The sequence below is a fragment of the Rhineura floridana genome, chromosome 1, assembly GCF_030035675.1.
Source record: "Rhineura floridana isolate rRhiFlo1 chromosome 1, rRhiFlo1.hap2, whole genome shotgun sequence".
NCBI classification, from domain to species: Eukaryota; Metazoa; Chordata; class Lepidosauria; order Squamata; family Rhineuridae; genus Rhineura; species Rhineura floridana.
Window position 1 is genome coordinate 96,675,101 of NC_084480.1, and position 25,843 is coordinate 96,700,943.

Consider the following 25,843-nt stretch of genomic DNA (forward strand, 5'->3'; position numbering starts at 1 on the left):
GGTTAAACTTCCACCTTGTGTGTTGTAGTTTCAGTGAAAATCCCTCTCCCCCTCCCCCCTCTGTGTTTAGGGTTAAATTTAAAAATCCCCTGATGTGGTTGCTAACCACATGACGGATGTAACATGTAGTTAGGCCCTTTGTTCCTGGTTAGGGGAACAATTTCACCTTGAATGTTTTCTTAAACGGGCATGATCTCTTGACTTAAGTTGGCTGGAAAGAGGAAACATGTCTCATATGGATATCCTATTTTGTCATTCACCACCCCCTACTTCCAGGTTATGAGTGCTTGAACTGTTGATTATAGAATTTGTGGGTATCAGTGGAGCTCCCTTAAATAGGGTATGTTCAGTGACGAAAGTATCGTTCGATGAATAAAGACCTCTATTTTAGAAATGGCAATCAAATACAACAAAGGCAAAATGCGCAAATGCCTTACATATAGAGCACTGCTCAGCAACAAGGTCTCTGAGTTTCATTTTTTACCTACTCTGTTGCTAGGTGACAGGATGGCTATGTTCCTACCAGTTCCACACTTGTTTGAGGATCTAGTAATTGGTCTGTGTGTGCGTGCACACACCAGTTCCCAAAATATCGCAGAAATGTATTTGATGAAAGGACTGCAGCAGAGGAAGGCGGATGCTAGAGACACCTGAAAAGGCCAAAGATACTTGGAAGGAATGAGCAAAGTTCAGTAGCATGCAGGGGGGAGGAGCAAAGGAGAGGGGAGCTGGCAGGTAGGCACCCTAGATTGCAAAAGAAAGTGGATCTTTTGTCAAACCACCTGTTCAAGCTTGGTTTTGGGTGATGTGAGCAAGATAAATGGGTGAAAGGAGATTTGCCTGTGTGTGTCTGAGGAACACCTACAAGATCTATGAATCTATAAATTGAGGATTCTTGCAAGCCCAATTCAGAAGAAGGGATTAAATGTTCAGTCAATGTGTAAACAGGGAGAGACGCTCTACCAACTAACCCTGAACCAACTTTGCACATTCCAAATAGTCCTGCCCACTGACTATTCCACTTGGCATTCACATGTACAAGGCAGAAACAAAAGGGAAAAGCACCACGTGATGGACAAAAAAGAGAGGCAGGCTCTGGTGCTTGGTAGATTTATTGAGGCTCAACGCGTTTCAGAGTAATCCTTCCTCAGGAGCAATGGAGATCTGTTCCTTTTTCTCTGCCCGCGCAGTTCAAATACTTTATCCAGCTCCACACAAACGAACACCACAGACCGGTCTGTGGTGTTTGTTTTGTGTGGTGCTGGATAAAGAATTTGAACTGTGCAGGCAGAGAAAAATGAACAGAACCCCATTGCTCCTGAGGAAAGATTACACCAAAACGCGTTGAGCCTCAATAAATCTACCAAGCACCAGAGCCTGCCTCTCTTTTTTGTCCATTCACATGTACAATGCAGATATCTGCAAGGAAGGGATATTATTATTAGTAGTAGTAGCAGTAGCAGTAGCAGTAGCAGTAGCAGTAGCAGTAGCAGTAGCAGTAGCAGTAGCACTAGTATGGATGGAGTTGCCCTCTCCCTGAAGGAGCAGGTTTGTAGCTTGGGGGTTCTCCTAGAACTATCTCTGTCACTTAAGGCTCAGGTAGCCTCGGTGGCATGGAGTGCCTTCTACCAACTTCGGTTGGTGGCCCAACTACATCCCTATCTGGACAGGGATAACCTGGCTTCAGTTGTCCATGCTCCTGTAACCTCCAAGTTAGATTACTGCAATGTGCTCTATGTGGGGCTGCCTTTGAAGATGGTTCGGAAGCTGCAGCTTGTGCAAAATGCAGCAGCCAGATTGGTAACAGGGACCAGACAGTTCGAACATATAAAACCAATTCTGGTCCACATGCATTAGCTGCCTGTATGTTTCCGAGCTTGATTCATGGTGCTGGTTTTAACCTATAAAGCCTTACATGGCTTTGGACCACAATACCTGATGGAACGCCTCTCCCGATACGAATCCACCTGTACACTACTCTCAGCATCCAAGACCCTCCTCCAGGTGTTTATTCTGAGGGAAGGTGGGAGTCTGGCAACAAGGGAGAGGGCCTTCTCAGTGGTGGCCCCCAAATTATGGAATGATCTCCCTGACGAGGTGCGCCTGGCACCAACACTGTTATCTTTTCAGTGCCAGGTCAAGACTTTCCTCTTCTCCCAGGCATTTTAGCATGTGTTTTTAAATTACTTTTTAAAAATGTGTTTTTTAAATTTGTATATTTGTTCTTAATGTTTTTAATTGTTGTAAACTGCCCAGGGAGCTTCGGCTATGGGGCGGTATATAAATGCAATAAATAAATAAATAATAGTAATAGTATTAGTATTATTTTACTGCAAAAGCATCCCAAAGTGATTTACAGCAAGGCACTTGCAGAACCTGCCTTGATCATATAGCTGTACGCATGAAGGTTCCTTGCACATATTTGCACTCCATATGTCAGGCATGCAGAACTTTTTGGCTCCATGGGCCAGATCCTTATCATGATTGCTTGCCTGACAATCACAGTGTCATTATGATGTCACATGATTGGCAAGCGCGCAGGGGCACCCACCCACCTGTCAAATCCCTTTTGCTTCCCCTAAGTCTCTCTGATCAGGGACTTAAAGGGGAAGGGGGGACTTAGAAAAGCCTCTTCCAAGTCTTCCCCATTCCCTTTTAAGTCCCAGATCATGGAGAATTAAAAGGGAAATGTGGGGGGACTTGGAATATACTTTTGCAAGTCTCCCCTCTCCCTCTTTAACTGCCTCATGGAGATTTTCAAGCAATTCTGTGCTCCTGTTTGAACAAATGGGAGTACAGGACCTGCCTTAAAGCCTTTGCAAAGACACTTTGAATTCGTGGGCAAGTGTGCATGTGCTACTTCAAAGGGTGCTTTTTCACAGGGCTTTAATTTCTGCTCAGCTGGTGAGTGGGGATTAAATCCTGCTTCCTTGCCTGCCGGAAACAAGATTGTGCAGAAAGGCAGAATGAAACCCTGTCCTCCCAACCATTGACTGATGTCACTAGGACATCAGCTGGTGGGTGGGCGTGCATGGTTTGGGGAAAATGGCTTCAGGGGCCAAACTGGACCCTTTGGAGGGCTGTGATTGGCCCAGAGGCTGGAGGTCCCCCACCCCTGCCATGTGTAGATGCCAAGGGTGGGACTTATTGGATTCTGTGGGGTGGGGTGGGGATGGAGGGGCAGGGTTACTATTCTCCGCTCACATGTTAATAGAATGAGTGAGTCCTTCTTCTGAATAGGATGACATTGTGCATAGAATAATAAGACCAAAGTATACACTTCTGTATAGTTTCAAAATTGTAACTATGATAAAACATGAAAGCTGAGGCTGTATTTACAGATGAAGAGAGATGAAGCTGGTGTATTTGTGTGTGTATCTGCACGCGTGTGCAGAGTAGAGACTGGGAACAGGATGGAGAGAGATTTCCCTGTTCTCTTTTTCTCTCTTCTCTCTGCCCTGCTCTGCATGACCTAGACATCATTCACTAATAGGCAAAAAACCTTGCAGTTTAAGAACATATCTATAGCCAACAGATATTTCTATCAAACTTTAAAAAGCAGGGAATTTAGACAGCTATAGTGAATGCACCAGGGGAGCAGGAGACCTGACCTCCTCTCTGAGATATTGGACTGCGCTACAAATTTCTCAAAATGCAAACACAATTTGGGTTGGTCTTTCACAGTCCAATCCACTTCCTGTATAGCTTGGAAGATTTGGTAACATGTGCCTCAGCATATGGTGAGTGGTGGCAACATCTGCCATCTCCAAAGATGGAGAATTACATTTTTGTAGGTTTGCCTCTTTTCTGCGTTAATACTGTTTCTACAGAGAATCTAATCTAGAAAATTATATTTCTCTCATTATTCATCCTAGAAATATGTGTGAAATTTATTATCATTAATTTCATAGCCTTTTTATTGGTCAATGCCATATGATAGTGAAGACAGCCTTTTGTGTTTCAGACTGGAGGTTATGTTCCATTTCTATTTTGAGCGCATTAACCGTTGAATCTGAAACTGCAGTTTGATGTAAAATCAGACTGATTACAATATGCTGCTACTTCAGCAATGACTCTAGCTGTTGGAAAAAACAAACTTGTCTAGCCCAAGATGCATGTTTTCAGCCTGCTATGCTTAAACCACTCCACTTAAGGAAAGGTGGGCATGGTAAATGAAAAACATAGAGCACACCTAGAATTTTGCTAGATTTCACCTCCCACTGTTTTATCTTGTGCAAATTGAGACACTCCTCATGTCCATGAGGAGTGGAAACTATTCTGCAGAATAGTCAGTGCCATTATTCCACAATTGTTTTTGGAGCTTTTTTTTAGTGTTGCAAAGTGTTGCTGTACTTCACATATTCACAGAAACAGAAGAAAAGAAAATGATTCACTATAGGAAACTTCACTAGAACTGCACAGTAAATCAAACATATTTAAATTGTACTATATCAACTGTCTGTGCTATATCAACTGTCTTCATAATGTTGCTTTCTCCCTGCTAAAGCAAGATCAGCACAGCACATGTCTTGTTTCTGTTATTTGGGCTGATTGCAGGTGTTGCCACCGCTCACCATATGCTCAGAGGCACATTTTACCAAATTCTTCCAAGCTACACAGCAAATGGATTGGACTGTGAAAGACCAACCCAAATAGTGTTTGCATTTTTACAGATTTGTAGGGCAGTCCAATATCTCAGAGAGGAGGTCAGGCCTCCTGCTCCCCTGGTGCATTCATTGTAGCTGCCCAATTTCCCTGCTTTTTAAAATTTGATAGAAATATCTGTGGGTTATAGGTACTTTCATAAACCTCAAGGGTGTTTTGCCTATTAGTGAATTTCTCTGCTTTTTAATCCGGGAGGTAAGAAATGGGAACCTGTGTAAGTTTGCTGAGAATGGATTGATCATTTGCATGCTTATTGAATTCAGTGGGATTTACTCCACTGCAATCATGCTTAGGATAGGTGAAACTGACCACAGGGGATGGGGAGGGGAGGAGGAGGAGGAGGGAGGGGAGGAGGAGGAGGAGGGAGGGGAGGAGGAGGACAGGTTTGATCATTTGCATGTTTATTGAGTTCAGTGGGATTTACTCCCATGTAATCATGCTTAGGAAAAGTAAAACTGACTGGGGGGGATGAGGAGTGGGAGGGGAGAGTAGAGAAAAGGAGGAAGCGGGAGAGGGAAGAGGAAGGAGGGGGAGGGGAAAGGAGCAGATTGTAAGGGGAGGGGAGGTGTTAAGGGAGGGGGAGGGAGGGTCACAAGGGAGGTGATGGGAGGGAGGAGGAGGGGAGGGCAGGTTTGATCATTTGCATGTTTATTGAGTTTAATGGGATTTACTCCTGTGCAATCATGCTTAGGATAGGTGAAACTGACCATGAGGGAAGAGTGGGAGGGGAGAAGGGGGAAGGAGGGGATTGGAAGTTGATGGGGGGGAAGGGGGGTGAAGGAAGGGGGAGGGAAGGGGCAAGAGGAGGGGAGAGGACAGAGGAGAAGAGGAGGGCATGTTTGATCATTTGCATGCTTTTTGAGTTCAGTGGGATTTACTCCTGTGCAATCATGCTTAGGATAAGTGAAACTGACCTGGGGGAGGGGCAGGGAGGGGAGGAGTAGGAGAGGAAGGTGAGGGAGAGGGAGGAAGGGGGAGGGGAGGGGAGGGGAGGGGATGGATGGGCACTGGGCAGAGGGGAAGCCCCTTTCCTTTCCAAAAGGAAAACACTGAACCATCATTGCTTTTCAGGGTTTCCCCCACCTTTTTGTTCTACAGCAGGCACATGTAGTCTCCCACCCAAATTTAAACCAAAGCTGTCACTGGCCACATCCATACCAGAATTTTGTTTCACTTTAGGCAGTCATGGCTTCTCCCAAAGAAACCTGGGAAGTGTAGTTAGTGAAGGGTGCTGAGAGTTGCTAGGAGACACCCTTTTCCCCTCACAGAGCTGCAATCCCCAGGCGAGGGGCTGAGTGTTAAACCACTCTGGCCACTGGAGTTCTGTCAGGAGAATAGGAGTCTCCTATCAGTTCTCAGCACCCTTCATAAACTACACGTCCCAGGATTCTTTGGGGGAAGCCATGACTAAAGTGGAATAAATGTCTGGTGTGGGTGTGACCCCCATTAGCCTAGCCAAGCCAAACAGCTGTGAGTCTGGCTTTAGAACACTGACAGTTGCTCTTACTGAGCATGACCGATGTTAAAATAGAGTTCAATGCTAAATTTTTTAAATTAATTAAACATCAGCCAGGCATTTTTTAAACTTTACTGCAGAAGATGAAGTTCAGAGTATGGGGCAAGGTTGGTAACAGGATTACAGGTACTGTGAACATGGCTGATTTTTAATTAATTGCAACAAATTATGAGAACTCCGGCAGAAAAAAGTCTAAAAGGGGTCTGTTTCCCCTTCTCTCTTTTTACACTGTGAACTCTCAATTCTCTCTGTTTTTTGTATTGCCATGAAGATTTAGAGGGTTGTTAAGCAAGCATTTCTGAGTTCAGGACTATAGGTTTTGTAAAGTTTTATTTTGAAATGAGCTTATACGAAGCATCAAAATGGCTTGGGGGGTATTTTCAATTTAACATTGTAGATTGAGAAAAATCCATGCTGGCTATAGTATACAGCCACTCTTGTGGCTGTATAATCCAGTACTGCATTCCCACACACTAGGGCTGGCTCAAATACTAGAAGGCAGCTGGTGGAAGAGAAATGAGTGATAGTTCCAGCTTTACGTGCAGAGTAGGCTTCTTTGCCAGGGTTGTAAAAATACTGAGCGGGCCAAATGCTCCAGGCACTGGGTTGTTTCCAATAGGGCTATGTGCCAGATTCAACCAAGGCCTGAGTCCCTGAGCCAAATCTGGCCTTTTTAGAAGTACTTGGGTGTCGGACAAATCAGGTTCAGACAGCCATGGATTGCTACAGTTTGGGTTGGTTGACCCAGAGCAATCTGTGTCTCTCAGGAGGTGGGGCATCAGGCTAGAAGGAGAACTAGGCAGGGTGGGAAAACCCCACAAAATCCAATACCTTGGATCCCCAGCTGTGCCTTGCAGGAGAAGGAAGGCTCAGCTTCCCCCCCGTCCCCAGGATAGAACCCTCAGCAATTTGCAGGGTGTGAGTGGTGTTCTGCAAATGGCTTTCCTAAAAGAAATTCGTTTGCAGAGCATCATCTGCACAGGATCACCCACCCCGCTTAACATCTGTTCAGCAAAGGGGTTGATTCTGCTCAGTGCAAGTGAGGCTCTGCAAGTGGCTTTCCTTTAAGAAAGTTGTTTGTGGAGCATCACCTGCACAGGATCAACCCCTCTGCTCAATAGTTGTTCAGTGGAACAGTCGATTCTGCAGGATGTTGCAATGCCTCTGATGTGGGGAGGCATTCTGCACTCTGTAGAATTGATCCCCATCTGGGGGGGGGGACAAGTACTCCTTCCCCTGCCCCTCTCCTGGCTATATGTTTAATTAGGATTTTAAAAACCTATTTAAAGATTAGTCCTGCTCTCAAATGTATTCAGGATGGTGGTCCCCAGGTCAACTCAGGGTGCATTGCCTTGATGCCCCCCAGATTTGGGGGGGCAGATGAAGGGGCTTTACACAGCCCAAGTATCCAATGCTAGTCCTATTCAGAGTAGACTCATTACAGTGAATGGACATGACAGGTTCAATGGGTCTACTCAGAGTAGATACAACCCACTGTGCTTGTTCTTGATTAATCTTGTGCATTTCAATCTATTCATTTATTTATTGAATATTCATGCATTTGCATATGGTTAAAATATTATTTCTGAAAGAAGCATACAATTACCTAAATGCTGTGCATGCATCATAGAAGGGATCATTTCAGTAGAAGCAATAGCGTAGTGGCAAATTCAGACATGCAGGGTCCCTTCATGATAGTCACAGCCATGCCCCCTCACCCCCTTTTTGCTGCTGGGTTGAGAATGAGATCTTTATTAATTCCTTCTCCCACAACAGACGTCCCTGGGAGCCAATCAGCATGAAAGGGGAGAGTGTTACTGAGAAGAGTCTTCTCAGTGGCTGAACTCACCTACTTTCACTCTGATTGGCACTAATCAGCAGGAAAGGACAAGGGAGCATGTTAGAAGACTCTTCTCTGTGGCTTAACACACTCCCCTTTCATGCTGATTGGTTCATAGAATGCTGGAGACATTGGGACCCTACTCCCCAAAAAGTAAAGGGTCTAAGACCCTGAGACCCTGGATGACTACACCCCTGAGTAGAAGCCTTTCCTCAGGTGTGAGATAAAAGAGGGCATGCTTCTTTTTGTGGGAATGTGTATTGGCCCAAGCAAAACGGCAACTGCTTTGAAGAGAGGGAGAGGTTGGTCAGGGTTCCTATAAACTTAATAAATAATAATAAAGAAGTGCTTGCCTCCTGCAGTTTTTATATACCATATTACAAATTACAAATTCTATAAGAACATTAGTGGGAGGCACCTTTCCTATCAGTTATATGAACAGTTGATTAATATAACCAGTTAATTCATTAAACACCTTTACATGCACAAACACCGCTTTCCATGCTCTTTGCAATATACAAATACCTTCCATGCATACTGCTCTTCATAATGATAGGCATTTTCCTAGTATATAACTAATTATAGGTTTTGATGCCTTACTTTCTCCAGTGTACCTGCAAGACCTACCTGCACTCTGAGTTTCGACAGGGCCGCTCCAAGACATTTGGCTGCATGAAGAAAAGGGCAAGATGGTGCCACCTTTCCCTTTCCATATACAGAAGCTGACTGGACTGGCAGTTGGGTCTTACGTCAGCACTGGCAATGGGACAGCATCCTCCACCACACCTCAGGGCAGCAGGCTAGCTAGTTTAGAGGGCACAGGGTACACCATGTGGTATACAGTGCTCTGTCCTCCAACACCTCTTCACCACCACCTCTCCCTTCCCCCTGCATCAGCTGTCTGAGCCTCTCTCAGCCTAACGGAGGGGCTGGACTATCTTCAGAGGCCCTCTCCAAGTGAATTGAGGCAGGTGGCTACCACAGAAAGGCCCTTTTGGTGGTGGCAGCTTGGTGGTGGGATGCCCTCCCCAGAGAGGCTCGCCTGGAGCCTTATTTATGGTCATTTCAGTGCTAGATTTAGACTTTTTCATTCCCCACAGTTTGTAAGACCTCTGCTTTTAAAATTTTGAATTATAACTCACTGTTTACACATAATATATATTTTAGCCATACTATCAAAATGGCTTCTCATTTATCTCTGCTGGCAATTTATTAATGCTGCAATTATTTTATATTGTATTTTACTATTTTTTACTTGGTGAGCCATTTGTTAAAGTCATTAATAAAAACAATACTTTACATATGTATTAACACAGACATTAGGTTGCTGGTAACAGATAGATAGATACATCCTTCCAATATATCTATATGTATACTATGGGCTGCCACCGCTGCTCACTTCACTCATCAATCCACCCTGTCACCTAACCCCCTTGCCCAAACCGCCCGCTCCCCTTAGAGGCTGCCAAAAGCTTTTTTTAACATTGCTTCCCCCACTTCTCCTTTTTCCCTGTTGCCAGTGGAGCAAAGAAAAGCCAATCCCACCTACCCCACCCTTCACCAAATCCCCCACTGCCCTGCCTTGCCAAACTCCTCACCACTACAGGTCACCCAGCCTCCCCTCCACTAGACAGGTTCCCAAGCCTTCTCCTCCTTCCCTCTACAGGTCACCAAAGCTTTATCCTTCTCCTCCCCCTCCTCCTCTACAGGTTGCCAAGCCATCCCCTTCCCCCCATAGCTGCCTCCTGTACAAGTCCTCGATATTATCCATTCTACTCTGGACAGACGTCATAGTAACTATCCTCCCACCCATTTTTTATGTGAATTGGCTGACATATCTTTGCGTAAGAACGATTTCAAATTCGATCATTCTTATTATTGGCAGATAAAGGGGGTGGCCATGGGGTGCCCCATGGCTCCAGAGGTTGCCAACCTCTTTATGGAACAATTTGAAAAAGACATCTTTAGTTCCTCCAATAATTTTGCACAATATTTGCTATGTTGGTGGAGATATATTGACGATATTTTTTGCATTTGGAGGGGTCCTTTCGAGTTATTTACAGCATTTGTGGAATGGGTAAATAGTAAAGATATTAATATCGAGTTAGATCATCATTATAGTGAAACAGAGATTAATTTCTTAGATCTGTTGTTAAAGAAAGTAGATAACCATCTTTATACTACCATTTATAAAAAACCAACTGACAGGAATACTTACCTATGTTTTGATAGTTCCCATCCTTTACAACTTAGACGTAATTTACCACATGGACAATTCCTGAGAATCAAAAGGAATTGCACTCTGGAAAAGGATTTTGTGTCACAATCAGAGGTGTTGAAGCAACAACTTAGCCATAGAGGATATCCTTCCCAAGTTATAGAACAGAATTATAAAAAATCATTATTGAGACAACGGTCAGATTTATTACAAAAAACCACCAGAATATCATCGCCCAGAATACATTGTAATTTAACCTATAATTATATATATAGCAAACTACAAAATAGTATAAAGAGAAACTGGCATGTAGTACAAAACATTCCAGGTTGCCAAAATTTGCCACTTTTTTCATATAAGAGAACCAAGAATCTGAAGGATATTCTTGTAAACAGTGACTTTAGAGAACATATATCTCTTTCCACTCGCTTTTTGCCTGGTACATGTCCACCAGTTGGACATCATCCCTGTGGACATTGTGTTTTTTGTAAATATACCTTTAAGATCCAGAATTTCATCAACCCAATTGATCAGAAAAAGTATACACTGTATCATTTTTCCAATTGTAATACAGCACAAGTCATCTATGTGGTACAGTGTGGGTGTCTGAAATTATATGTAGGTCAGACATCCAGGAAAATAAAGGTCCATATAGGAGAACATTTGAGTAATATTAAAAACAACAGAGTAGGAGCACCTCTTGTGTCCCATTGTCTCCAGTGTTCCCAATATGCTAATGTGGGACTTAAATTTTGGGTTTTACAAAAGATACAAGGATCTAGGTTGAATTTTCTTCTTCACAAAAAAGAAATAGGTTGGATTTTGAGGCTAAAAACAGTGATACCTAATGGTTTGAATGATGATTTTTCCTTCCTTCCTGTTTTGTAATAATATAAAAAAAATTGTGTAGATCTCATTAGAGAATTCTTTTGCAAAAATAAAAATTAAAATAAAAGATTTTTCTATCTTTGCAGGAAGATTTGTTCCAGGGGTACTTCATTTTAAAGGTCAAAATAATTACTTTGCTAGTTGGAATCACTGTTGCAAGTGTTCCAGGATATGGCTAACTTCAAGATTGGATTACTGTAATGCGCTCTACGTAGGGCTGCCCTTGAAGACAGTTCGGAAGCTTCAGCTGGTGCAGAACGCAGCTGCCAGATTATTGACGAGGACCAGTCGGTCTTCGCATATAACACCTGTCCTGGCGCGTCTGCACTGGCTTCCTATGGTGCTGGTTTTGACCTATAAAGCCTTACACGGCGTGGGACCTCAATACCTTGTGGAACGCCTCTCTCGCTATGAACCTACCCGTTCACTTCGTTCAGAATCTAAGGCCCTCCTCCGGGTACCAACCCATCGGGAAGCCCGGAGGGTGGTTACGAGAAATAGGGCCTTTTCTGTGGTGGCCCCTGAGTTGTGGAACAGCCTCCCCGAAGAGGTACGCCTGGCGCCTACACTTCCATCTTTTCGGCGCCAGCTAAAGACCTTTTTATGCTCCCAGGCATTTTAATCTTCTTAACTTTTTAAATCTTTTAATCTGTATTTTAATTTTTGTAGTATTTATTTTGTTTTTGCTGTGCTTTTCGTTGTTTGTTTGTATATGTTTTTGTATTTTTATTATGATATATTGTATTTTATTTTGTTTGTTCACCGCCCTGAGAGCTATTTCACTAAGGGCAGTATATAAATTGAAATAATAAATCAATCAATAAATAAATATATGCTCCCCTTTGCTTGTGAAAATCATTGTAAATTTGTTTGATTGATGCAGGACTGTAAGTTTACCTCTTTGGCACATATTGAGTTTTGAGCTATTATAATGTAAGTAATTTTGTCATGTTTTATGTTTGCAAATTTTCTAGGATATGGCTATATATGTGTTCCCCCTTTTGCTTGTAAAAGTCTTTCTAATATTTGTTTGATTGATTCAGTAATGAAAGTCCATCTTTTTGTTGTTCATTCAGTTTTGAGCTAATACAATGCAGTTCATTGTTTGTATTATATGAAAGCTTTTCATGTATTTATATATTTACATATGTTGATTTTTGTATATGTGGGTCTAGTGAACATGTTTTGGAAAAACAGTATATGTTTCCTTTGTATTGTTTAAAGAGTTTTACAGTTGATATGTATCCTATATATATCTGTCTGTATATATATTTGGTCTGATTACGTTTTTTCTGTTTAATTTTAGCCCCTGATGAAAGCCTATGTTTGGCTGAAACGCGTTGGGCAGCTTACTAAGGATTTACAATAAATATATTTTCATAAATTTTTCATCTTTGGCATTCTTGGTTTGCAACCTTTTTTCTGTTTCTTTTCATTGGATGCCTTCCACTTTTTTTCCTCCTGTACAAGTCACTATGCCTCCTCCTCCTTCCCTCAGAGGTTGCCAAGCATCCTCCTCCTCCCTCTATAGGTCTCCAAGCCACCTCCTCCCTCTGTTTAGACCTCCTATGAGGAGGGAAGTAGAGGAGGGAGATGGCCACCTGAGGCAAGCCGGACGAAGAACAGAACAGGCCGGGGCAGCTCCTCAGTAACTGTCCTGCTCTCCTGCTACTTCCCTCCTTCTCATCGTCTGCCACTGAGGCTGAAACAGCATCTTCAGTGAGGATGTTTGCTAGGGAGCTGCCCCAGCCTATTGAGACTGTTTCTCCATGGCTTGCCTGGGCCACTGCCACTGCTCCTCACCTCACCGGCTGCTGCCACTGCTCGCTGCTCTGCCATGGCCCTGCAGCATTCAGAAGGCTGTTGGCACACTGTAGTTCACAGTGCTATATGTTGGTAGGTGGCACTATGAACCACAGCATGACAATGGTCTTCAAAAAATATTATATGTAAGATATATCATGCAATATTTTTGGTAAAATCATGAAACCTTCAAGTGATAGGTAAATAAATAATCATTGCATTTTCTTTAACAGTTGCCCATTAGGTTGGGAGTAATCAATGGAAGGCTATAATTTAAATATTAATCATTCCATTTTCAAGGTCATTGATTTTGCAGTTACTTAATATGTTAAATCTCAGTATGACAAAGATTGTAAAGCATTAATTCACATGTGGGAAAACTCTGAAACCCTATGCTAGAGCTGAAAATGTGCAGGTTTTCTGAGACTTAAAATATGTATTTTAAAACCCTAATTAGAATGAAAAAAGTGTTTTTTAAAAAAAACACATTATTAATCTGTTAGCAAATTAGTATGGTTGGTTAAGTCTGAGAGCACAAAAATGCTGTGTTTTTCTTACACGAAGACAATATTATTATAGGAAAATGTTCACAATGCTGATCTAGGCATATGTGCATGCAGCTGAGGGCTGATGGCTGCACACATGCTTAAGTGTGCCACTCAGGATCCAGTTTGGTGCACAGATAGCCACAAGGAGAATATCATGAAAGTTCTGACCATCTGTTTAGGAGAAGGTAGGTGGGTGCTGGAGTAGAGGGAGAGATTCAGCCTTCCATGCTTCTCCTTCAGATAAATAAGTGATCTCTGCTACTGTACAACCTTAGATGGACTGGACAGACTGAGGAAGCCTGGTGTAACTTGTTTTTTAACACAAACCAGGACACATGATTAAAAAGAAGACTACCATAGTGAGATGTGCCACATTTGAGAAATTCATTATTGTTGAGATGTTGCACAAAAGCTTGGTTGCACAAAAATCCATCTTGCGGATTCCATTGACAAGAATTCGACAAAATTTCTTGCAGTCAGCATTTCAGCAGAGGCCTTTTCAGGTGATCACTGAATAGCTGGCGCCCTTAGCCATATATTAGCATTTGCACATAGAATCCCCAGTTCTTTTCAATAATAACAGGTCAGTTTCCAATTCATAGGTCATGGATAGGGTTGCCAGGTTCCTGGCCTGAGACTGATCCTGTACCTTTAGGAGAAGAGAAAGTCAGCCAAGTGCAGGTGTTCTTGCAACCCTGTAATGAGAAAAACCACAAGGTGGAATTCTCCCTTCCCCCTGCACAACTCTGAAAGATACAGAAGACCTCTTGGTTGCCAGGCCATTTGAGGCTATTTGAGGTCATTGGCTCGCCAAGGGGCTCCTACAGGATTTTCCCGGGGGGGGGGGATAGTAAAACACTGAAAGTGGAACAGCAGGCTAGTTTCTAGCACAAAAAGATAGAAGAATCGTGCCTCATATCTAGGAAGGGGAGAAATTCAGTTCAGTTTGCATTTAAAGCCAAATCTATCATATCCACACTTTCTGAAACAATACAATTAAAACACAGCAGTTCTTCAGAATTTGCACTTAACTGAATTTTGTGATGCACTTCTCCAACCAATGTTTACAAAAATGCATTGTATTAGGGGAGAGTGTGCATACAAATGAATATATTAGTGAATATAAATGCATTATATTAGGGGAAATTGCTTGCACAAATGTGTACATTAGTCAAACCTGCATCCAAAAATGTGTTTGTTACGAGAAATTCACACTAAAATGCTGATGAATTTCTATGAGGAATTTCTATGAGGAATTTTTTTTAAAAAAAATGCACAAATTGCTGCAGAAATGGAGAACTAAATTTAAAATGGGGAAAACGAGAATCAAAATAGACAGACTTCTCATATCTCAAATTCTGCAAGTGCTAGAAACTTACTCTTTTAAAAATTAAAGCTGGGGAGTATGGTTCATCAGGGAAGGGGGGCAAGTCTGGAGACGTCTGTGACACTTACTTAGTCAGGGAGTCCTACATGTGTGGTGAAACAGCAAGTAAGGATGTGGTCACACAGCAGTGTGCATGGCATCCAGAGGCATCTAACCCAGGTTTGTGCATCTCTTACTCTTCAGAATAGAATTGCACAAATCAGACCAATGGGTGTGCTTTAAGTTGGATTCCTACATTGAGAGGGATTGGACTCAATGGCCTTATAGGCCCCTTCCAACTCTATGATTCTATGATAATAAGGTAAAATTGTAATGTGTTGGGCATACTCTTTTGTAGATGTTTTGAGCAGACCTTGGAAAAGTTACTTTTTTGAACCACAACTCCCATCAGCCCAATCTAGTGGTCATGCTGGCTGGGGCTGATGGGAGTTGTAGTTCAAAAAAGTAACTTTTCCAAGTTTTGGTTTTGAGACACGCACATGCTCCTTCCCCAAATATATTAGATCTGTGGCCTGTGGTTGAGAAACCTAGCCCTGAAGCCAAAGAGATGACCATTATTGCCTATTTTAGATGGAAACCTTTTGCTATTCATGAACGGGAAGAGAGACTTTTACCCAGTTCTTGTTTTTCAGTTAAAGCCCTGAGTGATGGCTCTACACCCCCTACATCTGGACATTGCTCTTGAAAAGAATCTGGCAGTGATTCGTTTGTGTATAGTCAACTGAAGGAAACAGGACACAAAATTTCATTCAAATTATATGCTTCCTTAAGTAATAGTCACTATTGCATTAATTGTTTTTCTTCAGGATGATATTGTTTATTGTTGGACATCATTTTTCATTAAATACACTTTAGTACAAGAAACTTTCCATGTCAGGCTGAGAGAAGCTGGTCACATGATTCACAAACAGAACTTTGAACATTGCTACTCAGGCATCACTTCAAATTCAGCCAAGATGCAATAGGTCTTCATTTTAAAGTAATGAATTTTGAGAACAAACTGCAAAACAAGAATCACTAAATATAGGTACAGAGACATCACGAGAAAAAAAAATGAAATGGGACAAAGAGAGCTTCAAACACCAGGTCACAGCTTGAGTGACAATATAGATATTAATACTGACATCTAGATATTTCTTTTGCTCTCCCTCTCTCTAGAAATGGAGAAAGACAGAGAAAGGTCTAGAAAATATACCTATAGACATATCTATGTACATATACTATAAGTGGCCTGTAGCACTGGGATGAATAACTTCTAAATCAAATTGATTAGTGATGCAATTCAACCCAGTATGGGTTTAATTTACAAAACATTCTCTGCTGTTTTATTCATCATTTGGTATTTTTTCAGTGACAGAAAGATACCTAAAAGCTATATGTTGGTCTCTCAAAAGGTTTGATTTCTGCTTTCTTCTATCTTCCTGTCAAACAGCCTTGTTAGGAACAGTTTTATCTGCTCAAGCTCATAGTTTTACCACACTTGTAATTCTTAAATCTTCTCCCAGCACACAAAACAAAAAAACCCCATAGACCTGGTTTTGAATGCATAGACGGTAAAAAATAATATAGAACCATCAGTTCCCAATTCTTCTCCTGAGACATATGTTAAAAAGATGGCAAAATAGTCACTTGGTTACTCATGTGAAATTCACAGTGTTTTCCCTGCAACATATATAGATTATTAAATTTTTTGCTTCATATTTGCAATGAATGTATAAAAATTAAAATTAAAGTGAGTGTTAAACTAAGGCTCTATAAGGATTGCTCGAATCAGAGCAGCAGTATCTCAGCCCTGATAAGAAAATACATCTTTGTGTGCTATCAGACCTTCACACAAGGCCGCAACACATTGGCCCCTGCGCACTCGCTGTTCTCGTGGTAACACTTGCAATTTGTTCGCAGGCTGCAACAGTCACCTCAAGAAGACAGTCTTCTTAGTCAACCACAGACTCAGTTAACTTCATTGGGAAGTTCTTTGTCTTCGAACTGTCCTGTACAAGTCCATCCTGGTCACATTTATTCTGTAAAGGTCCCTGCCAGTCTACTCCAAAGAGCGGAGAGAGCAAGAGAGAAATCAAGAGACAACAGGAGTGGCTTAAGGATACCAGGCCTTGGCGCTGAAGCAAAGCCTCTAATAGAGCAGGTGCAGGCTAAGGGAAGATATGAGGAAGGAGTGAATCATCATTAGCAAGAAGCCTCTTTTTGATTGGCTTGATTAGGAGAGGGAACATGTGGGTGGGTATTTCTGCATGAGACAACAATTGGCTGCTTGGCCTGGATGGACTTGGAGTGGAGGAGTGATGAAACATGCCCAAGTGTTGTGATACTGCCGCCATTGTGATGCACATTGACTGTTCACTGAGCTGAGGGGCTTTGTGCAGGCTGTGGAGCCCGACTCAAGTGACCCACAAATGGTATTTATTTGTGGCTGTGCAGACAGATAATGATTTACATGCCAAAGTAAGCAAATCCCTTTCAGAAGAAGAGACACCTTCTTTCTGCAATGTATAACATCACTTTACAAAGCCTACTTTTCCCACAGCTAGCTGAGGAAACTGAGGATGAAAAACAAAATATGAGAAACATTTTTGTGGTCCTGCTTCTACAGGAGCGCAGCCAAAACAGACTTTGTTTTTTGCTTTTGCTCTTGTGTTATATAAGAAAGCAAAGCTTAGACACAATATAGGTACACAAAGCACATCAGCTTAATTTTTAAAGGCTGCAGGTAGGGTGGTCACTTATGCATTGCAAAATAAAATAAAATACAAATTTGCATATAATTTGTGATAGGAAGCACCCCCAGCCTGCCTATAGTCACATGGGCTCAGAAACGGCTTACATAAAGATAAAGGGGCTCTACATAAGCTTTATATCAATGAGGTTGGGAAAGTTTTCCAAACTTGGTCAGACAAGCTCAAGGTTTGTAAAACTTTACTGGTCCCAAGGCTTCGGAGCTTTCCCAAGCTGTTAGTTCAGCGACTGCATATGTACAACAACTGGGATTACTCTCCAGGATAAACTTTTGAGATCTGCTAGAGTTGTTCAGATAGAAGCTCTCCCTCAATTGAACCCGCAAATTGATTCTAGACTTCACACAAACTCAGTTTTGCTATAGCTCTTACAGAACATTCTGTTTTCTCCATGGTTCCATCTTACCCATGATGTGACACCTTTGTTATTTCTAGGTTAACCTGGGAAATACTACTGTGCATTAAGTGACAAGTGGAAAATCACACACTGAGATTGAGGAAGTTCATGAAAAATAATAATTGCAAAACATAAGTGAGGCATTAGTGAGGCAAAGTCCTTTGGAAAGGAATTTATAGATGGCATGAAGATGTGGGGCTGTTTTTATTCATTAGGAAATCTGTTTTCAGAATTTCTCTGGTATGCAGAACTCCATGCACGTTAGATACTTATCACCAATATGTGAGGAAATATATATTATTTAACAAAACCAAGACTGGAGACACACTAGTTGCTTCAAAAGCAGCCAGACTATTTTCTCTAGCTGTGTTTTGAAACAACTCTGCCCATGGCTGGACACATCTCCTTTCCCCACTGTGGATTATGTCTGCCTACAGCAAAGCCTTGGGCAAATCACTGTGTCTGCCTGAACCTACAGCAAAGCATTTTCATGGGACACACCTGGAGTGGCAATGCGATTGATCACCAATCAGCTCTGAAGCCTGTGTGAAACTGAGTTCAAGGTAAAACACGCTTAAGCTGCAACTTTCAACATTTTGGAATAAAGGGGAATGGAGTTTTACTAGCACTGTGTGTCCCCGCATTCAGAAAACGGAGGTGGAGACACAGTGAAGCCAGCACAACCACAAGTGTGTCTCTAAGAAAAAATGGACAATAAATGGATTTTGGTTACTTAGCATACTTTATCAACCTCTTGATCTCACTGTCTTTTCTATATCACTAGTAAGAATATATGTGTAGTGTACAAAAATGTATCCATATACACACAACCACATATGTCTGCATATGTATAAATCAAATATTTATAAAACACATATACAAGTATGTATCTACTGTGGATATATACACAATTTATGCAATCACACACATATATAATGGATATTATATATATATGATTGTTTGTAGCATAGTCAAGAAAGGTTTCCTCTTTATTAATAAGCCTGATTGTCCTATTTGTTCATTGTAGAATGTTAGCTGAAGTTGAAAAATATGACAAATATGTACACAGTAGATGATTACCCTTTTCTCATTTTATAACATATTACTTGTTCTTATTTCCTTGCCATTTTTCTATCGTTATATCCACTTGAATGAATAAATGCAATTGTTCCTTTAGTATTTAGCTAGTTAACACCTTTCCTATAATGACAGCAGCTTTTATTCACTTGTCCACATTTGCGGTACAGGCCAAAATTTAGCCACACTGTACAGAAGACTGGCTGCATAGAGCATTTGGTCCTTTAACATGGACATATGGTTATGCTACTGCACACTATATTATAACACAGAATTTTTAATTACTCTATTATGCTTTTCCAGTAAGGAAAAAAAGGACACCATCTGGTCAAATTTTACATTTGTTTTGGTATACACTCCTTCAGCAATCATACAATATACATGGTTATTTTCAAGCTGAGATTCTAAAAAATGTGTACTGTGAGATGATATAATGGCACATGTTAATGAGGTCTGCTTCCATACTGGTCCCTTTTCTCTGAAATTGCCAGCTATGGTTCACTCACTCTTTATCGAAATTCCAGCTGTTGTTCAGTCACTGCACTACAGTGTTTCTCTTACATGTTTTCAGACCTGATTTGTAGTGACCCATCCCCACCCAGCAATAAGACCCAACTGCAACACCAGCTTGTCCAGTAAGGAAAAGCAAAGCACAATTGTAGCTTTTTAGGGTTCCTGTGCCTTTAGTTTCTTGTTGGTAGATCCTGCTTGTTTTAGTACTTTCTGTTTTGTGATGAGCTGCCTCTGGAGAGGACAGGGGACAGTAGGGGAGGGGGAGACTTTAATTACTGGCTTCCTTGCATTTTTTCTGTCAGTTTTTAAATAGTGAAATATAGCTACTGCAATTAAAAAAGGCTGCAATTAAAAAAAAGAGCAAGGAAACCAGTAAAGCCTCTGGAACAGAAACTGACAGGACCTGAAAGCAAGAAACTTTTAATTAATACTGTACTGGAAAGGACCTTTACTGAACAGCCATGGGGAAGAACATTGGTGATGATATAGTGCTATATTAAGTACCGTGTGGATCCTCAATTTTAATTCTACTTTCAGCTAAGTACAGAAACCAATCACAGAAATTATTAAAGCAACTGACGATTTTGAGAAATGACTATGGAACATAACACCTGGATGGGTGCACCTTTTAGTGATCTCTGACATCTCAAGATTTATTTCCCACAGTTTTCACATATTGAAATGAACTAGAATGACACTTTAAAAAAAACGTAGTTCTTGAAAACACAGTTTTTTTCTTTCCATGTAATACATTCTTCTCAGCCATCATTATAATCTTCAAAGTCCATTTCATATTAATAATCCTCAGTCATTTAAAAAAAAATCCTGTTCAAACCTTATTTAGGAACTAATATATATATATATATGGCTTTAGAATTACATTGTTATATGTATTATTCACCAACTTTTGTCAATGACATAAGAGTGTCCAACTTCCCCACTATTTAACATTTGCTATTTTAATTTAGATGAAAAAAGATCAGTATCGTTCCAAACTGAGGAAGGAAAAAGGTGCCTTAATAAATAAGAAATGCAAGCAAAGCATATATTAAACTATTATGAAAACACTTAGAAAAATAAGTGCTTAACTTTTTAAATAAAGCAGCAATAAAAGTTTGGGTTAGTGAAAAATATCCCCCACTTTTTTTGTAGAAAAGCCACCTTCATTCACAGAGGGAGAAAGTGGCTTTGATTTTATCTCATCATGTAATAAAAATGACCTGACATGCACATCCTAAACCTTCCACATTTAAGTGTCATGGGCTTGCCTTCTTTAGCTCAGGAGCCATGCTGTACAGTGTAAACACACAATGCCTGTCAATCCTAAATCAAAGGATCTATACATCTCAGAATACAACTGCTTGCTCAGCCAGAAACATGTCAAACTCTGAATCTTAATGGTCTGCACAGTGATAAGCATACTCCCTTTCCTCTAGAGACTTCTTGGGCAGGTTCTCGCACAACTGTAATATAATCTTCAGTATAGTTATACCAGCCTCTTGTACCTGTGACAATATATAGAAGTCTAAATGCAGCTAGTGACCTTCCTATAATTAAATATATGGTTTCCTTCATGAATTTGCTACGCCTATTTGGGTGTATAAATGAGATGAGCAACTGTTTTCAGCACAAATTGCTGGGTATTAATCAACAGGGGCCATGCTAGGTTTGGCTTTGCACAGGGAGAAGGGGAAGAGGAAGGGGAACAAAAGCAGGAACATGCTGTCAAAACAGCATCATATGAAAAGGTTCCCTCCTATCTTACCGAAGCATCCATATTTTAGGAAATGACCCTAGAAATTCTACAACACTTTAATGCCCCAGCCCTCGCCTACATTATCAAAGACTAACTGGAGAATACTTGTATCAATGGCATCAGAACAGAGTGTAAGAACATAAGAGGCCTGCTGCATCAGGCCAAAGGCCCATCTAACCCAACGCTCTGCTTTCATAATGGCCAACAAGGTGCCCGTGGAAAGCCTGAAAGCAGGACCTGAGCGCAACAGTGCTTTCCCCACTTGTGATTCCCAGCAACTGGTATACAGAGGCATCAGAAATCCTCACAGTAAGACAAAGTTGGGATTCCTAGATGACCATACCATTACGCAGATGTGGGGAATCTTGGCGACACTTTTTACTCCCACACAGACCATATCAATGCATCTGTCAATGTAAAAATGATAGCACGCTTACAAGTGCCCTTAAACATTTCCTGGGGAAAACACTGAATTCTTTCTTTTTCATCAAATAATTACATTTGTGTTTTAAAGTGGTACATTGGATGCCATCTGATCCTATAGTTTCTCCATGAGTGAATTACACAGTATGCTGATTTCTTTCCCCCTGGCTTGATCTCAGCTAGGGGGAAAAAATCCCAAAGAGAATATCAGTCTTCTGTTTTCTGCCCAAATGCCAAAACAAATGAAGTAGAGGTGAATCCACAGAAGCTTCAGATAGCCATACAGCAGAAGTCACAAAGTTTGAGTCTTTTTCCCCCTTTTTTATCCAGATCAAAGGCATTAATACAACAAGGCATTGTTAGTTGTGATGGGCAAAACTGAGTGTCTGTTGATATAACAGGTCAGGTTTTTAAGGCCTTTGTCTATGCAGAGTTATAGTAATGCAGAAGCCTGATTGAATAGAATTCTGGGGGGGGGGGAGAAACAGAGAAACAGGAAGAATGAAGGAGAGAAAAGAGATATGTCAATAATGTCACAAAGTCAATACTGTGTCTACAAGAGGGAGAAATGCACACAGCTTGCCCTTTGAAAGCTTCTCCATATCTTTGTATTTAATACTGTCAGAGTTGAGGACACATTTTAATGGAGTTTAGTGGCAACTGAACACATTCATTGGTGCACTCCATTAGCAGAAGTGCTGGGAGTTTCTATCCTAGAATATCCAGGTAAACTGGAGAGGCCTTGGCCAAGTTCTGAAGGAGGGAGTAGATTTCTTTGATGTTCAGCCTCATATGAGGCTCCCGCTGCCAGCACCCCAGCATCAGATCATACACTTCCTTTGGGCATGTGCGAGGTCGCTGCAGGACACGGCCCTGAGTAATACACTCAATTACCTGGAGAAAGAAGGAGAGAGAAAGGACAAGGAGAAAGCCAAACTGTTTATTCCTTTATTGCTGATTTGCACAGTTAGTGAATACATTCTAAGAGAGTCGCCTACCTCCCAATTTACATTTAAACGCCCCACATCTGGCAAATAGGGAGAAGGGTCTGGATCCAGCCAGATCAGTTCCTTTTAGATTATACTTGATCTTTTATTTTTTATTTTATTTATTAGATTTATATCCTGCCCTTTCTCCCAGTAGGAGCCCAGGGCAGCGGTACATTCACCACCACAGCCTGACTGTATTTTAAAGCATATCATTTGTATATCAGGACATACCTCATTGTTTGAGAGCTGATACCATGGCTGTTTGCCGTAGGTAAAGATTTCCCACAGAACGACTCCAAGGCTCCAGACATCACTTTCTGTGGTGAATTTTCTGTACATTATACTTTCAGGAGGCATCCAACGAATGGGTAACATGGTATGCCCACCAACCTAGATGAAAGAGTTGAAAATAATTTAGGTGGCTTTTGTGAGAAGAAATATACAAGGAAAGGGACAATGTATATTATTTCTTTGAATTTTGTACTGTAAGATGTTATTTCCTGTGACTGTGAATTTATGTCTCATTATTCCATCTGTGTATCTTGTTATCCTCATAATTCTCACCAGAATAAATTCTTCACTTCCAAGACAGTATTCTTAGAAATTATCAGAGACTTTACATAAGAGTCATTTGATTCTTTCTTTTGCAAAGTATCTGGAGGGCCTAGCAAAAGTCTGACCAAGGTTCATGAAGCATTTTCTTCTAGCTGTATGTCAGAGCTGAATTGTGGTGTAGGTATGTTTAGAGCATGCAATTGCATTGAGTGCTACTGATCCACTTGTAGAAAGCACCTCTGTATGCACTTAAAGACATGTAGAAGTGTTTGATCAACCAGGAGTCACTGCTTATTTCCCTGAGACTGAAGCACACAATCAGGTTACATTTCTTCTTAAATGCTTTCCTGGTTACAAATGGGAGACTGAAAATGTATTGATGCATTGCAGCAGACTCATTTTGTTTCCCTGCATGGAATACTAAAACATGGTAATCAACACAGGTCACCTTAGACCAAGTTTTACACCATCTCCAAAAAGGAGCTATACATCTTACACACAGATAAACACACAATTTGTGATTTTTATACCTAGGCTGCTTAATCCAAAGAGGTCATCCCAGATTACAGCAAGTACCAGGAGTCTATAGATAAAGGATTGACTGGAGGTCTTCAGGCATGAACCTGTGAACATGCACATGGCTCGGTTCACAGTGTTTCAGAGCAGAAGCCACAACTGGCAGAATTGCTCTGCTCTGCAACTTGAAAAGGTGCAGTAGTCCTGTTAGTGTCCAGGCTCCAGCCTTAGCCACCCTACACTCTACTTGACACAGCTGGGATCCACCATGAATGAAATGGTTCTCCCTGCTGCTCTTGACACCTCTGGAGCTTCCAGAGCACATTAAGGGTTGGTATCCAGGGTATCAAAAACAGGATGTGTGAAAATACTCATCACTGAATTAATATGATCTGTGGCTAAGATCAGTGTGGAAAGTGTAGTGTTAATAATGCATTACTTATATGCACTCTAGACACAATGGATTCAGTTTCTGACCCTTGCTCTAAGACGAGCTGAGAAAGCAAGCAGCTCTCCTTTGCGGCATTTACTCAGTGGGTAGATGAACATTCATTAGAAGGTTTTTTTTTTTAAGATCCTTAGAACTACATGGCTATACGCCAGAGCAAAGGGCAAGTGCCATCAAAACATTATTAGTTGTTAGAGGCTTTTGGTTCATTAAATATTAAGTGACTCTTAAGCCTGTTCATCATATGGTATCTATGGCTGCTTTGTTTCAGTGGGTGCTGTAGTACAATTTTTAATAAAATTAATGAAAGCTGATTGTAAAACATGTTTCTCACTTTTATTGAGGTTTTATTGTGATTTAAGTTTCTCACTATTATAAGAAATCTAAATGCCTATAACAAAAAGAAGGGCACCTTTCCTGTAGCTTCCCTATAGCTAGGGACACACACACACACACACACACAGAGAGAGAGAGAGAGAGAGAGAGAGAGAGAGAGAGAGAGAGAGAGAGACTCAAGGTATAATCAGAACTGTTTTTATTTATCACTATTGTTGAAGGACTTAAGCTTCTTCAGTCCCTCTCCCTCTGTTGCATCATCCTCGTAAGTTTTGTTGCCTTCTGAGTGTAAAAGGCTGAACTTCTGCAGCATGGAGTGTTCTCTGCTCGTGAAGGCTCCCTGTGTGATCTAGAAGCCTGCTCTTCCAGGGCAATCATGGAGAATCTTTACCTCCCCCAACATCTGCGGGCCATGTTTGACAGGTGGGTGGGACCACCTGTTAATCACCTCACCTCACATTGATGTCAGGTGCTTGTATGGACAATCACCTGATTGTTGGGACATGCAAAGAGCTGCTTGTCATGTTATGCAAGCCCCAACAATCAGTTGATTATCAAGGTTTGCAAAGAGTCACACATCGTTCTACACATGCCATGATGATCATCTGATTGTTACTTGCAAAGCACAGTGCACAGGGCTCTTTAAAATGCTGACAATCAGCTGATTGTTGGGGCTTCCAGAGCACTGTGGATAGGGCTTTGCACAGGGTATTGTGGGTGCTGCTGAAGTGGAAAATTTCATTCTCAGGGGTCGCTGGTATTAGTATGCAAATAAAGTGGAAGGGGATGGATGTTGCGACAGGATGGGGCAGACAAAAGATGAGTATGTGCGTTCATACTTCCTCTTAATGGAGAATTACGTGATGAATCACAGATCCAGGTGGGAGTGGGAAACAGGTAAAGCCCCTTATTGGGTACCTTGGGACACATGACTGTACATTGTAAAAACCTATAAAAGACCCTCAATTTGGGGAAGAAGGCAGTCTCCCGCCATAGCACATGCTCACAAGGACTCCTTGCAATTGTAAGTATAATAAACAGCTGTAAGCTTCAACCTGCCTCAGTGTTGTTTCCTGGACAAGGACTACATAAAGAGAAAATTCCACAACACTGCAGAGTAGTTGTGCCTGCAAACTCACTTTGACCCATCTGTGTCTTTACCTGCCTCACATCTGATGACATACATGGCACCTGGTGCAGGGCATATGGGTGTAACTT

At 41.4% G+C, this 25,843-nt stretch overlaps 1 protein-coding gene across 4 annotated transcripts in view; it reads right to left on the reverse strand.

The window, feature by feature from the left end:
* Window positions 1–19,396: 19,396 nt before the first annotated feature.
* Window positions 19,397–25,843, reverse strand: part of NTRK2 (neurotrophic receptor tyrosine kinase 2) — a 305,262-nt gene continuing 298,815 nt past the window's right edge. For all 4 annotated transcript variants that reach the window (XM_061626814.1, XM_061626834.1, XM_061626806.1 and 1 more), the window contains exons 17-18: window positions 23,002–23,160; window positions 19,397–22,675 (exon numbers count right to left, since the gene is read on the reverse strand). In XM_061626814.1, the coding sequence (XP_061482798.1) occupies window positions 22,490–22,675; window positions 23,002–23,160 (345 nt within the window). In that variant the 3' untranslated portion in view covers window positions 19,397–22,489. The remainder of the gene's footprint in view (window positions 22,676–23,001; window positions 23,161–25,843) is intronic.